Source organism: Orbicella faveolata, unplaced genomic scaffold, assembly GCF_042242905.1.
Source record: "Orbicella faveolata isolate gen_17 unplaced genomic scaffold, um_ofav_v1 contig_47, whole genome shotgun sequence".
NCBI lineage: Eukaryota > Metazoa > Cnidaria > Anthozoa > Scleractinia > Merulinidae > Orbicella > Orbicella faveolata.
Window position 1 is genome coordinate 11,750,118 of NW_028301577.1, and position 16,076 is coordinate 11,766,193.

General features: G+C 40.8%; 2 protein-coding genes and 1 long non-coding RNA gene across 3 annotated transcripts in view; 1 reads left to right on the forward strand and 2 right to left on the reverse strand.

Annotated features, from left to right (window-relative positions):
- LOC110039609 (uncharacterized) overlaps positions 1 to 16,076 on the forward strand; it is a 71,060-nt gene that overhangs the window by 513 nt on the left and 54,471 nt on the right. The window lies entirely within an intron of this gene.
- On the reverse strand, positions 1,291 to 8,183 carry LOC110044807 (uncharacterized). The gene is made up of 8 exons (XM_089279919.1): positions 6,188 to 8,183; positions 5,625 to 5,807; positions 5,257 to 5,484; positions 4,738 to 4,955; positions 3,588 to 3,858; positions 2,508 to 2,795; positions 1,770 to 1,838; positions 1,291 to 1,603 (listed from the first exon to the last, which is right to left on the reverse strand). The coding sequence occupies exons 1-8, from the start codon at positions 8,181 to 8,183 to the stop codon at positions 1,407 to 1,409; spliced, it is 3,450 nt and encodes a 1,149-aa protein (XP_089136045.1). The 3' UTR covers positions 1,291 to 1,406.
- On the reverse strand, positions 8,209 to 15,035 carry LOC149097168 (uncharacterized). Its single transcript, XM_089279920.1, has 5 exons — positions 14,069 to 15,035; positions 13,199 to 13,321; positions 12,477 to 12,596; positions 11,239 to 11,458; positions 8,209 to 10,473 (listed from the first exon to the last, which is right to left on the reverse strand). Exons 1-5 carry the CDS (start codon positions 14,198 to 14,200, stop codon positions 8,219 to 8,221), a joined length of 2,850 nt encoding a protein of 949 aa, XP_089136046.1. The 5' UTR covers positions 14,201 to 15,035; the 3' UTR covers positions 8,209 to 8,218.

The following is a 16,076-nucleotide window of genomic DNA, read 5'->3' on the forward strand; positions in this document are numbered from 1 at the left end:
ACTTACCTTAGTTATTCTGGAACTACACTAAGTTGTTATTGAATTTGTCCAATTTCCGCGCAAGAACGTCAGAAATCCCTGCAAACTGAAACTGAACTGAACTGGAAGGCAGACTTCCCGTTAAATTGACCTTTGCACGGTTTTTTCCAACTTTTGATACAGACAATGTAACGAAATAAATAGACAGGGCACCTAAAATTTGTAAAATGGCCAAGTCTGAGAGTCACATCTTGCAAGATGCAAGTAATGGGTCGAACAAATACCGGCAAAACTGAGGGTTTACATACATTCACATATTATGTGAATGTTTAAATATATATATTGAAACGATTTTATGTAAATGTTGGAATATGTGATAATTTAATTTCTCTTATATACCGAACGAAAATCTCGCCGATGTTCAGCGGCGAGGTAGTTCTGTCTGTATATTAAAGGAACCAAAATCTCGCCGATGTTCAGCGGCGAGGTAATTCTGTCTGTATAATAAGGAACCAAAATCTCGCCGATGTTCAGCGGCGAGGTAGTTCTGTCTGTATAATAAAGGAACCAAAATCTCGCCGATGTTCAGCGGCGAGGTAGTTCTGTCTGTATATTAAAGGAACCAAAATCTCGCCGATGTTCAGCGGCGAGGTAGTTCTGTCTGTATAATAAAGGAACCAAAATCTCGCCGATGTTCAGCGGCGAGCTAGTTCTGTCTGTATAATAAAGGAACCAAAATCTCGCCGATGTTCAGCGGCGAGGTAATTCTGTCTGTATAATAAGGAACCAAAATCTCGCCGATGTTCAGCGGCGAGGTAGCTCTGTCTGTATATCAAAGGAACCAAAATCTCGCCGATGTTCAGCGGCAAGGAAATTCTGTCTGTATTAAAGGGACGGAAATCTCGCTGATGATGATGATGGTGATCGGCGGCTAGGTTAATGATCCTCGCCGAGATGAATGAAGAAGTACTCTACAGCAATTCTAAACATATTTTTGTTGCTTTTGCGATCACATAATGTAAGATGAGGATGCTGTGTGTTTATATTCCGGACGGTAATTTTTAAATTTTGAAAATCACTTACTATCGGAACTTGAAGTCTAGTAGCTGTAGTTTGTAAAAAAAAATATCCCGTTGCGTTTGCATACGTCGCTTTCATTACGTTTTCCCATCCTACGTACCCTTGTCACTCTTGCCAATCTCGCAACAGTTAGTCTCTCTATGCAGTTCGAGTACTCGCTGTTCTTACAATTCGAGTGCCAGAAAGTGATATTTCCCTTTATGATTTAATTTAATCAAAAAAACGAAGGTATATGGATCTATTGTTCTATCTTTAATCTCTGAATTTTACATAGGTCATGGCCTCTTGAACTGTACAATTCCATTAAAATTTTTATTAAGCGAATAGTACGCATACTCCATCAGTTATTACTCAAACAGTCGCACGTCCTTCTCATCTACAGACTGCAGCCATTCCTGGTCACCGTCTTCATAATTTACTAAATAGCCCTTCGATCTGTTCCATGCCGCGATGGTGCCCTTTATCCAGCCGAGATAGTCAGTGGAGCCATCCAAATTAACTCGGTTGTATTCTACCTCGAGTCTTGCTCCAATAAGGGCATTACCTGTGGAATGAAGTACATGAATGACTTCCACTACATGACATCCTCTTCAGTCATAGTTAATTTCTCTTGTAATCAAAATGAAAACAAAAGCGGGCTTTTTTCTTTTATGATATAAGCTTGCAACAATGGAATCAGTCAACTATCATAGACCAAAATTATTTTGTACCTTGTCTCTTTTTACTATGTTTTCCGTAGTTGTAGGCACGTTGCAACTGGCGTCTTTTATCCGGTGGACCTAAAAGATTTTAACCAGTTGTTAACTATATATAGTACGGGGAAATGAGTTTAGGTGGAGCCCTGTTCGTTCTCTACCCTTTCAGTTGTTTAGGATGACTTCAAACATTGACTACATCCATAATAGTAGCACTGCGCCTAACTTGTCCTCTACTGCATTAGCTTAATTGTCAAAGAATCTGAGTATTGCTGCTGCCTTGAGTAGACAGGACGCAGGTCTTGCGCCAGGGGCGCTTAACATGTTATTTTGAATATAGGTTGAAAATTTCCTTACTGAGGGGAATGGAATTGAAAGCTGCTGTAGAATTTTCATCAAATGTTGGGAAGGCTTGGGTTAAAACAAAGTAATCGTCCCTAGCAGTTATATAAAGCAAATGGTGTTCATAACACCGATTGTTCCGGTGAAATCTAGAAAGGTGATACGTCGAAGGTAATAGGTTGCATTTCCCAAAGCCCTTGAACAAAGATGCGGGCCAGGTCCCGCACCCGTACCCCTAGAACGAGCTTCATATGTGATAACAATAATGCATGGTCTCACATTATCCGTCAGTATTATCATCTCGCAAAGCTTTCAGAAAAATACTATGGTCGAGGAATTTAAGAAGGCTCCACAATTGAGTAATCCCAATTGATATCACTAAAACCTTTTATTTTTTGGAGAATTCCCTACCGTCTTCTTTAGGAGCATGATATCTTCGTTTCCTTCTGCGATTATCGTTTCGCCTCCCTCTTGCTTCTTCAGAGTTGTCACGATAAGACAGCGAAACATTCTTTCCTGCTGCTACAACTTTGGCTGCCTGCACTCTGTCTTCCCGATATATGTTCTCCAACAAGGGTGCGAGACTGCTTCCTTTTTCTGGAATTGATTGCTTATTAATACTTTCTACCGGGTTGTTTGTGTTGGGTCCTTTCTCCCAGGTTTCCTCAGAGAGTAAGGTGTAGGCTTTTGTGAACATTCCTAGACACAGTAGTAATGACGTAAACGAAAATGCACAAATCGTTTTTAAAATTTCCTAATAATCCGAATTAATTTCATTACATTTTTAGTCGTCAGGTAAATTCATTGTACTCGCGACCACTTTTGAGTTAGTTTAAGGAAACTAAATTGCTATACAAAGAATATTCTCCGATATTAAACATTCTAAAAAATTAAGAAATAAAACTCTAAATTTAAGTGCGGCCCAAAACTAGCCTAATTAAATTGCATATTAAAATTGACACTAAAAGTTATGAAATAAGATTTAAATACGGCCCAAAGCTAACCTAATTAAATTGCATACATGTCACTCACGACTTACACCTGAGTTAAAATTGACACAGATGATCTGATAGCTAGGATTTAAATCTGCTTAATGAGGATGCATGCATAATGTTCGATGGAATATCATTCCAGTCAGTTATGTAGCGAGATGACCGCGAGTCCATTATTTTAGCAGACCAAAGCAGCACATTTAGTCTAGCATTTAAATTGGTTTTACTTTCAGCTGCTTTACTTTACTTTACTTTACTTCATTTTGCTTTACATCTGTAATGCTTCATTTTCCTAACAAATCATGAAAGTGCGTTGAGGTGCGATGTTCAGCAGTCGGGGTTACTTTGTGGCACGCGAAGGTATATTGAATGGTTCAAAAAAAAAAAATTAAGCGCTGTCAACCAGGAACTGAAACGTTTTCATCGTATGGTCAGTGAATAAAACTGTTTGTGATAGTACATGTCTGAAAGGGAGCTGTAATCAAAAAGTAATGCTCACTCAAATGATTCATCCTCTTCCACCACCTTGACCACGATTTTAGACTACGCCACGCATCATTAGTCGTATCAGCTGGTACTTTGAAGTCGGGGATAATTTGTTCTCCTTCTGACAGAGGTTTCTCCCCAGCTAGGATCTCGAAGAGATGAAGAACATTTTTCTTCTCTGGTTCTTCGGGTATCCTGGCGGCGACCTGCCTAAAGACCGATTTTTCGTTTACAGAAGAGCAAACAAGCTTCTCAACCCGTTGTACTGATCGTATCCAGTGTACCTATGGTGGTAGAGAAAAATTACCATATTTCGATATGACAAGTCAGCGTTATGCAAGCAGAACCTTTCATTCAGCAACCACGCTAATTTCCAAGGGATCATGCCTAAAATGATTATAATAGAAAGAACACCTATTCTGGAAATTAGCGCGGAATATCTTCAATATTTGAATGCTGATGAGGCTGCATACCGCGTTGCCCGAGTTTGATTGTTTGCTATCCGATATTCCACTTAACCATACCCGAATTCGCACCTACCCAATCCGAGAAGCCGACGCGTCTGTCTCGTGTCCCGGTATAAATTCCCTCATCTCATATGGCTACGATACAATGGCCGAATTTGTTAACGGTAGTTACCTAATCGTACCTTTTTAGTACGCCATAGTTTGGGCTGAATTACGCATAACCAAAATACAAACCATGGCTCGACTAAACTCATCTAATATGCCGCCGAGGCAAAACATATTTTTATTATTTCACAAATTTGCACCGAATACCGTGGTTTGATAGAAATTGGAAGAAGGTGCGACCATAAATTAACAATATACAATTCGTTGTTCGTTTACGGTTTATAGGATGCAGTGGCAGCGAGCAAGTTAACAACACAAACATTGGTTTTTTGATGGTTAAGATGATGGTAAAGATGACGTATATGCCGTTGCCAAGGCAACATGAATAAATCTAAACAGGTCTTTAAAATCGGTTTTGTTTATTTGTAGAAAATCTAGTTATTAGATTTTCTTTACAATTTGCATGCAACAAGCTTGTAACGATTCTCACAAAGTCCTTATTGAAAACTGTCCAAATTCCCAAATTGGACAGTTTTCAGAAATTAAAGGAGTAATACACTAATTTGTAAGTATGATTTACTTGGTACATACATTGCAACCTCTGAGAAGCTTCGCTGCCAGGCTTTCCCCGATAGCATCTCTAAAGCCATTACTTTCTGCATCACTGAAATCAACCACGATTTCCTCCAGAGCTGATCCCATTTTGAAGTCAGGGTGATCTGTAGTTGTTTTCTTAAAAACCTCTTTGATTGCCGTTGCATAGGTACCCCCATCTTGTCGGTTCAACAGGACACGCGCGACAGCATTGTCTGCATGCATAAATCAAATTAGTTGAATGAAAGTTTGTAAGCAATCAAAAAGAACTGACACATTTTGAGAAATGATGACCCTATAGCTTTATTTCTATTTTATAGAAAAGAGACGATAAAAAGAAAAGCCTTTTGCAGAAGTAAATTTGACTCTGTTTCATCTTAGCAAAATGAACATCAAGCAGAACATTAACTTTCTTGTCCTCTTAAACTTGTATATACTTTTCCTTTGCGCGGGGTTAGCAATAAACCATGGGCTTGAAAAGGACGCATAAAAAAGAGAACTTGAAGATAAACTTACACTGTAAGCTGTCTTCGTTGAAAGCCACCATGTTGAGTAAATACGGGAAATCATTGCTGCCAGTGTAAGTAATGTCTGTAAATATCACTTTCGTGCAGCTTAATTGCTTTAGCTGGAAAGGAGACGCAAAGAATGCCATGTTTCGTTGAGGGGTAAAGATGTACTCCAGTCCTGCCATTTGATAATTACCCACAAGTTCCTCTACTTCCCTGACAAATTCGTCTTCGCCTACGAAACAAATACACGGAATATGTTCATATTTGCGTCTAATATTTTGTAAGAGTCTATGTCTTCTCTTACATGGTTCCTTTCCGAATATGGGTTAACAGATCTTCTCAATATTCAACTCTACAATTGTAAAAACTTACATTTAGTCTCTTCGTCCACCTTTTTTTTGATCTTTGGAAACTGCTCGATAATGAAGAGTACTCTCGAGCTTCCGCTGACATCTGTCGAATGTTGGCTTAAAACTTTTTTCCTCTCCCTCCTTATGCGATCAATGTTGAGAGCTGCGGCACTGTTCTCCCCAGGTATATACTCCATACCCTGACCTGCAACATTGAAAATGAACTAATATAAAGAGAAACAATTTTAAATCCTGAGTGGCTTTATAGAAATACCTTAGAGATAGGTTCTTGCTTTGTTTCTGTGGTTGATGTAACTCAAATTCATTCCACCTGAATGTAATGTAATGTAAGCTTGAACGAGAATCTGTCTTTCCGTACGTCTCAGTGGCTTGTAACCATGAGGCCTCTTTTTGGTTTCTAACTTATTCTTTTGAGGTTTTAAATCTGGAGATAAACAATGGAATGTGCCGATCATTTGAATAAAAGAGTTACATAGAAACTCTCAGAACGAATTACAGCGTAGATATACGAGAGAAACATATAATAGACTTTGAACTATCGTAACAATACAAGCATACAGTAACCTTTCAATAAATCCTTGGAAGTCTTAGTGATGTCCTGATGAACTGTTTGTTGAATGTCTTCAACCACTTTGCTCGAGATCTTGTGTTCGGCAGGTCTTGAATGATTATGCTTCACCTCTCCTTCGGCTGAAAAAACTCCGATCCATCTGCGATCATCCGTACTAATAGTGGGCCAAATATAAACAAAGTGAATAGGACATTTTCCGGTTCTTGTTAATGGTTTGGAGGAACCATGCTCCTTGCATTTGTTCCTTAACTGCGTATTTGTCACCGTGTAACCACATTTGTCAGCGCTGCATACTTTTACCCCTTCACAAGGTCCTCTCTTTACAAAGACTTCTGTTTCCACTCCATCGACCTCAGTTAGCACTTTTTGCTTTTGTGAGCCACGCGTTGTTAGCTGGTTATCCTCAGAAATAAAGTGAACCCTGTTTTTGGCTGCATACGGGAGTGTTTTAAAATCTTGGGTGAACATCAACTTTCCATTATTTTCAGAAAAGCCTGGAAACTCGTAATCTTCTCTTTTCTTGATGTCCACCCAGCTGCTTTTATCTTTTAAGAGTTTCCTAACTTTTGGTAGGAAATGAACTCCTCTGCTAGTGGTGGACTTGACATTGTTTCTGCTGTTTGATTTCTTATTTGGGTTGAAAGGATCTACCGATGGATCAAGAACGGAGATGTCGTACGGTTTTTGCACGAAGCATTTGCCTTTCACGGATGCAACATAGCGCCTTGACGTTTTATAAAAATTGTTGAACAAAGAGACTTTGTATGCTATGTCTACAAAACCTAGAGCAACACATTGCCTCAGCGCCCTGCTCCACCAGGTGGTATCATGTCCCATGTCTGATCCATACGTGGCAGACCCTTCAATGATAGGTTGCACGTCTCCTTCCTTTAACCAGTCCTGATTAGAACCTCGAATAAACGAGACAAGTTTCCCTTCGTTTACTCCGTCGCTGAATCTAGATAAGCCACATAATTCCTGAATTGCATTTATAACCGTCGTAGCTGTTTCCTTGCCGTTCATCTTCGGTTGATTTAATTGTTCTTCTTGGCAACTGTCACAACATTCATCGCCTGACAGAACGCTTAACTTCTCTGGATTATCCTCAAATGCTTTGACGAATTGTTTTCGAAGGCATTGACCGATATAAATTTGATACACGTACCTCCACACTGACAGGAAGTCCTGTTCTTGTTTTTCCTTCTCTTGGTCTGAACATCCTCTTGTCCAGTAACCAAACCGTTGATCGTCTTTGTTTTCGTTAAAAAGCAGAACAAAGTGGCCATTATTTTCCTCTCTAGCCGCCCTACCAAGCTCTTGCCCAACGGCCCTCATGTTACGTGCACAACCAACCCTTATTACAATATTGACATGTGGAGAATGTGTACCGAGTTCGAATGACTCAGTTGCAACTAAAACTTGAATTTCTTTGTTCCTGAAGGCCCTTTCGATCTCGACCTTTGCCGACACTGTCATGTCTCTGCCATGATATCCTTTAGCTTCTTCCACACCACACGCCTTTAAAGATTCCACCATCTTTTCTACGTCGTTTTTGAAATCAACGTAAACGATCGCGTAGTTTTCTCCAACCAACGAGTATATCTCCTGTGCAACATCTTTCCAAGGCTGACCCTTTTGTTTGGAACCACTTTCAGAACTTTCGCCTCTTTTTCCTCGGTCTGCGACAACTTTGTACTTCCCGAGCGACAGTTTAACGTTTGGGCGATCGACAGTTCCTTTAACAAGTACGGGATCTCGCAAGTATTCTGTGCATAGTTTATCTAAGGACACACGGTCAATGGTAGCGGTCAAAGCTGCAACTGGTGTTGCAGGAAACTTAGCATGAATTTCTTTGAGCGATTCGTAAGATTGTCGAAACCCTGAGTTCCTGTCAAATATTTTGTGTGCCTCGTCCAGTACTACCATTTTTATCTCATCTCTGTGTTGCGCAAAAAAGTGCATGTGTTTGGAAAAGCACTCTGGTGTCATGTAAACAAGCGATGGTTTTTCCTTCTCTTTTTCATCTAGCAATGCAATGTAATTAGCCTTCTCCTTCCCAAAGGATTACCAAAGGGAATTGCGTTTATACCCTTTTCCTTTAATTGATTTACTTGATTCAATATTAATGAGATTGTAGGAGAAATTACGATAGTGAACTTGAATGTAGAGAACAAAGCAGGGATCTGATACACAAGGCTCTTTCCACTTCCAGTCCGCTGAATGACCACCACGTCATTTTTTTTCTCCACTGCATTAATGGCTGCAATTTGGAAATCACGGAAAGATGTCAATCCGAATTTGGTGAGATAACCTTTCCACAAAATGACTTCGGTTTCACTTGGTTGAAGAACGCTTGCCGGACTTTTGTAGTTTTCCTTTCTTTGGGATTGAATATGGCTTTCGTCAATCGCATTCGTTTCCTCCGTTTCCTGCGAATTCTCGAAACCTTCAATAGCCGACAATAAGATGTCATTGTCATCACTTATTTCGATGGTTTCGCTTTTTAAGTCAACGACAAGTAGTGATTGCGGAGCAGGAAGCCTCACAGACGACTCTATTCTTTTTCGAATCCACTTTGCCAGCTCTGTAGTTACGTTCGACAGCTGTTCCCCACGGTAGTCCGCAGAAGTTATCACTCCGTTACCATTTCCGCCAACCTCACTTGAAATTTTGTGGGTGTCTATTACTAAAAAATGATTGCACTCGTCCCCACCTGCAGTATGAACAATTGTAAATATAATTGGAGGACAAGTGTATACAGCAAACGTTCTTGACGACTTCTGTGCCATATTTCGAAGGCAGTTCCTTACTTCCTCCTCCCCTGCAACAGATTGGGCTATAAGTGAGGTGGAGAGCGATTCTTTGAATTCGTACTCACGCAAAAGAAGATGATTTGCCTGAAGAATTTCACATGCTTCGTCCACAGAGAAATGATCTCTTATGTCCCGCAACCTGTTTATTTCAGCAGGAAAGGTCGTTATGATGCTCTCAACAGCGTGCCTAATTTGCGATGTTTCACTACCGAATGCACTAAAATCGAAATTAAAAAGCGTGTCTATGATTTTCATTGTCAGGAAGGAACACGCATTTGTACCGTCTAAGGCACCGGCGTTTCCTTCCAAATCTTGCACGAATTCTCTGTCTAGTGCCCCACCACCAGCAGCGAAACCTTGAGCTAGCACTTCACTAGCTTCCTCTAGTACTTTAGTTTGGTGGCACGATAACGGTTGAATGGAAATAATGTTTGCGCCTTCCATTTCAATATCACCTTGATCGAGAGAAGTGGAAAGCGATGACTGGTCTTCCACGTCATTACCGTATGCATCTTTAATCTCGTTAAGTGATGCTGATACATCTTCCATGCTCGGTCTGTCTGAAGCATTTCCTTTCCAACACTGAGTGATTACGTTCAGAAAGGGATCTAACTGTCCACCGTCAATTTTTAGTTCTGATAACGATGGACGTAATCCCTTTTCGGCGGATGAGACAATTAGTTCAGGAATATCGCATAACCCTTGCCACGGATGAGGTTTCGATGGATGAGCCAGTTCGTAAAGGAATAGCGAGAAACTATACACATCGGATGCCTGGGTGTGCTTTGCACCAGGTCTTGCTATTTCCGGCGCGATGTATGGAACAGTGCCGACTAATCGGCGGATGTTCTCTTTTTTCACATTTCTCCCTTGGGAGGGCTGCGACGAGGTCATCGTTAATGTTGTTTGCTTGTGTTGATACACTGCTTCCCCAAAATCGCCGATCTTTATAATCCATTCCGAGTTATCTGGTCCCCCAGAGATGAAGAAGTTGGCTGCTTTTACATCCCTGTGGATGATATTTTTTGAATGTAAGTATGATAATCCTTTAGCTCCGCTATGGGCAATATGGAGACGGATCTTCCAAGTAATGTTGTCCTCCATCTCATCGAGCAACATCCTTACGTCATATACAGGTATCACTTCTCCATCGATGGTTACCCTCTTTTCCATCAATTCATATGCAAGCATGTACCTGGATTTCTCTATGCCATAGAATTTTACGACATTTTGGTGATCAAGCTGTTTAAAGAGTTCTACTTCCTTTTGTATAGAACGTTTGGTACCTCTCGTGACCGCGACAGCTGACTCTTTAAGAGCAATCGGAATGTCATTGTATTTCCCGAAGGAAACCAAAGAGCCCTTGTACATTTTACAAGTTGCACCAACCGCGAAATGTTTCTCGTCAACTTTCACTTGGTCCTGAGCGAGGAAAATGTCTTCACCTCCTCCCCTTAGCTTAATACCTATGAACAAATATAGACATATTTCGGACGCCTTTACATTGGGGTTTAAAGCGTGACATATTTAATAAAATAATTGGCTAGATGGACTTCTTTCCTGACCGTTAACACGTTATTTCATGAACAGCAACACCAAACCTGTTGGGCAATTGAAAGCTAATATTTTGGCCTGCAAATGCAGGAAAATGCTTGATATATTATTTTTAAATTTTGTCAACATTAATTTTTTGTTATCACCTGGAACATGGTCCACATTATAAAAATATCAAGTTGAGGATTAAACCTAGAAATATCCACTCTCATGGAGGTTCTAAGTGAGCGATGTTTCCTCGAAGTTTTGCCTTGGAGACACAATGCATAAAGAAATATTATGTGGCTGAAACTGGTTTGAAACTGGCATCCAACTGTATCTCTTTTAAGGCTGGTTTTCACTAGCGACGGAGTCGAAGTCAGAGTCGTAAGAGAGCTTACGACTGTGAAAATCGAAAATCGGAGTCGTAAGCGGAGTCACAAGCTCGCCGAAACCGGAGTTGGAAGAGTCAAAACGATTCCATTTCTTACGATTCCGTCTACGACTCGTTTTGTTTGTACATCTACGAGCCCTTTCGATCAATTTTTCGTATCAAATACAAACTCTAGGCAGTTGAGTTAATTGTGGGGGGGGGGGGGGGGGGGAAGAGTGCGCTATTTTCAGCATCACTTGCCGTACACACTTTGTATATGTATGCTGGCCATTACATGGAAGGTTTATGTTATAAATGGTCCTACCTGGAGGGCATAGCGGCTGCTTTGGCGGGCGAAAAGCGCCAGGAATTTCACCCCGAGCGTTTGGAGAAAACAGCTTACATGTTTTCTTCGCCATTTCTTTCGTAGGATGCGCAACATCAACTTTTGAATCTAGCCACCTGGCCCAGCTGATAAGTTCATCCAAATGGTCGGTGTTTGTTTGCCGAAGTGCCCTGTTTAGGCTTCTTCCTTTCTTCGTAACCTGAAATTTTTTTTAAATGAAATTCAATAAAGATGATATAGCAAACAACTAAATGGACTCCTTCAGACACTAATTCAACGAATGAGTGAATTATTGTCTAAAAATACGTGGTCGGTCTTTCTTGAAAAAAAAAATGAGCGAGATCTAAAAAAAAAATTGTTTAGTTATTAGAAAAAAGTAAATTTTGGTTTGATACTTGCCTCTTTTTTAATTGTAGCCTTTTGTGCGACGTGTGTTGGGTCTGTTGAGACTGCATCAACCTAGCAACGTTTAACAAAGAGCTTAGTTATTCATGGTATCTTAACCTACACGATTTGCCACAGAAGTTAATGACAAATTAGAGCGATCTCGACTTTAGTGCTGAGACGGCTTTATTTCGTTGGAACTTCTTTGCTGGATCTTAAGAAAGTCCCTACACTCAAATTGATTTTACAATTCCTTTACGTTATTCTAAACTACGCTTAAATAAGTAAGATTCAACTTAATATTCCCCACTTGTCATTCACCTCCTTGATCCTTGCACGAATTAGATATACTTGTCAATGAACAGAACTCAGTGCACCGATCACATGACTGGTATGTTAGAATCGCGAAGTTTCCTTCCGCTCTTCTATTTTTTTTCGTCTTCTCTTTTCGCACTTCTGGTGTGTCCATCTATCATTCGCTCGTTCGTTCGTTTCTTATTGTAAATTTGTAAAATCTCTCAGTCATTTCATCTCCTTTTGATCACATATGCATTAAAACAGAACTCCATATAATATATGAAAGGATAAACACCAATGTAAACCAATAACATACCGGTTGGTGAATAACACCTTAAATTCATCATGATTGGTGACATTTTCCTCGAGGACGGGGAATTTGCCTTCTCTTTAACGGTGCATTTTTTACTCCCATCCATGAACATTTGACCCACTTATTTTCCACCACCTTGGAGAATTCCGTTTTTTACTTACTGCTCCTCAGGTGGGAATGGCACTACTGGAATTGAGTGATGTACAAACCAGGTGTGTCATACCTTAAGATCCAAACCAGGCGGTAAGGCGTTAATCCAAGAGCGAACTGGAGTACGAGGATCAAATCCGCCCTTCGTTTGTTTCGGCATTTTCCTGGTAACCCCGCTACAACGTTGACTTATCTAAACGGTGTAAAAAAGAAATATTATAATTGTGTTCATTGCCTCACTCTCAAATCTGTTAGGTACTTTTAAAGAATTTTTTTTTTTTCAATCATTTTTTTGTTGTTCTCGATTGCATTGGGGGGGGGGTGGGGGGCGGGGGGGGGTGCAACTGAGAGCGATCACTTGATACACAACTTCGTTCCAAGACCCCACACATCCCTATCATATTTTAACGATTACCTAAACGCTGGGTCGGAATAAAGTCGGGAGTAAAACCATTCTACTACCCGAGTCAGTGATGACCTCGCACCAGGAAGAAAAGACGCCATTTTTTACCATGCTCTAAATGGGGGGAAAAGGTCTTAATTTCTAAATTTCACTAACATATTTGGTTGTCGCTTATGATAAGTTCGCCTACAAATACAGCCGTCTACATCAAATCAGCTGTGAGCAATGAGAAGCGGATGTATTCGCACGTTAACACGAAGTTCTAACGTACTTATCACGCGATTAACAGTTTGTAACAACAATAGGGGAATCTTTGCAATATCGATTTCTAAATCTACTTCTATTGCGATATCGATAGGAATTGAGTCATACATAAATCAAGTATGAAATACCTTATTAAGATCCACACCAGGCGGTGCAGCGCTAATCCAAGAGCGAGCTGTAGTATGAGGATAAAATCCGCCCTTTGCCTGTTTCTGTATTTTCCTGGCCGCTCCATTATCACGCCTACCTTCCTAAACGATGCAACAACAACGAAAAGAAAAAAATGCGGAGAGTAAATTTCAATTCTCCACGTCACATCGAGAACAAATTTTGAGAAAGATACGTGAGAGACGTAACTATTTCTATACCCGGACCAACCCTCGTGTGTGACTGCGACCACTCACTGGTCCTTTGTAATAGCTCCGAGACCGCCTAGGCTTGACATGTTGCCCGAATTAAAAATAGTTCGATAACGCATGAACTTAGTTGAACTTATTCGGACGATTGCTTTCGATTGAATCGATAATCGAGCACAACCCAAAGAAAAAGACTGAGTAAGAGGGTTCGATTTCGTTCGATTTTAATTGACGCAATCGAACTTGATCGACTACAAAAGAAAAATCTACAATTCACCTATCAGTCGAACGTTCGATTTTGTTCGATTCCCTTTTTTTCTGAGACAGCTGGATTGGGTGCCATGACCTAATTCAATCGAACCCACTCGCGCGATTTTGTGTGATTGTGATTGTGTTCGATTGGTAACGCCAGGCTTAAACCGGGCCTATGGGAAGTTAGTCTCAGTGCATGTAGACAACACGAGCTAGCTTGGCGCCTCCATCATACTCCATCGGGAGTAATGAGAAGTAGATGCATTCGCACGTATTAAAACGGGTTCAAATTTATATATTAAAACTCGGGGAGCTCTACATTTACGTTCTACGAAACAACACACAATGGTATGGTAGAGTATAAAGTCTTTGAAGCTTACTGGTAATTACCTGGACCGACAAAGCTGATGCTATTTCGATGGCATCCTCCTCGTTTTGAATTTGGTACATCCGTAGCCAAGCGTCCTCGTCACTGGCATAACCTCGAACACAGTCAGCATAGGTGCACCATTTACGACTCATTTTGAAGGAAAAAAGCAACTCCAAAAAGTCCAAACGTAGTACGACAAGTAGTGAGCTTGTGTTCGATCAACACGCGAAATGCAAATGAATGGGAGACTTGCGAGTTCTCATTTTACAAAGCTGTCACCTCAATCTCAAATTGATATAAAGCATGCCTGTTTATGTCAAGTACACAGGACAGCTAAAAGCTTCATGAAAGCACTGTAGTAAAAGAAATCGGTCCTTTTTTATGGTAGAATGGCATTTTCAACTTTTTCCAAAATCTTGACTGCACAGGCGGTGCAGATGTTGAATACGATTAATACGTCACATTACGCTGTTGGCGATTGCGTTACAATTTTAGACAGTGTATGAAAATGTTTAGGAAATTGCTCTAAATAGACGGGAAATGGTACCTATATATAAAAAATAATTTCTTACCTCGTAGTTTAACTCGCCTAAATGGCTCAAAACCGCCTCCAGGAACACAGAGACATCAAAATAACGCAATGCATACATAAGGTCAGCCATTTCAACTTAAATTATTTTCTACACGTCGTATTTACAGCAATATTCGAAACGGCTAAAAACGGCTAAAATTGTAACGCCATCGCCAACCGCATAACGTCACTTATTAAGCATATTCAAGGTCTGGGCTGCCTGTGTCCCTTGTGCAATTACCATTATAATTACCTCGCCACTGATCTTCGGCGAGATTTCCGCCCCCTTGATAACAGACAAGATTATCTCGCCGCTGATCAGCGGCGAGATTTTGGTTCCTTTATTATACAGACAGAGCTACCTCGCCGCTGAACATCGGCGAGATTTTGGTTCCTTTATTATACAGACAGAATTACCTCGCCGCTGAACATCGGCGAGATTTCGGTTCCTTATTATACAGACAGAATTACCTCGCCGCTGAACATCGGCGAGATTTTGGTTCTTTTATTATACAGACAGAGCTACCTCGCCGCTGATCATCGGCGAGATTTTGGTTCCTTATTATACAGACAGAACTACCTCACCGCTGAACATCGGCGAGATTTTGGTTCCTTATTATACAGACAGAATTACCTCGCCGCTGAACATCGGCGAGATTTTGGTTCCTTATTATACAGACAGAATTACCTCGCCGCTGAACATCGGCGAGATTTTGGTTCCTTATTATACAGACAGAACTACCTCGCCGCTGATCATCGGCGAGATTTTGGTTCCTTTATTATACAGACAGAACTACCTCGCCGCTGAACATCGGCGAGATTTTGGTTCCTTATTATACAGACAGAACTACCTCGCCGCTGAACATCGGCGAGATTTTGGTTCCTTTAATATACAGACAGAACTACCTCGCCGCTGAACATCGGCGAGATTTTGGTTCCTTTAATATACAGACAGAACTACCTCGCCGCTGAACATCGGCGAGATTTTGGTTCCTTTAATATACAGACAGAACTACCTCGCCGCTGAACATCGGCGAGATTTTGGTTCCTTTAATATACAGACAGAACTACCTCGCCGCTGAACATCGGCGAGATTTTGGTTCCTTATTATACAGACAGAACTACCTCGCCGCTGAACATCGGCGAGATTTTGGTTCCTTATTATACAGACAGAATTACCTCGCCGCTGAACATCGGCGAGATTTTGGTTCCTTTAATATACAGACAGAACTACCTCGCCGCTGAACATCGGCGAGATTTTGGTTCCTTTAATATACAGACAGAACTACCTCGCCGCTGAACATGGGCGAGATTTTGGTTCCTTTATTATACAGACAGAACTACCTCGCCGCTGATCATCGGCGAGATTTTGGTTCCTTTATTATACAGACAGAATTACCTCGCCGCTGAACATCGGCGAGAAAGAGCGTCTATATATGTTAATGTTATTTCGCATA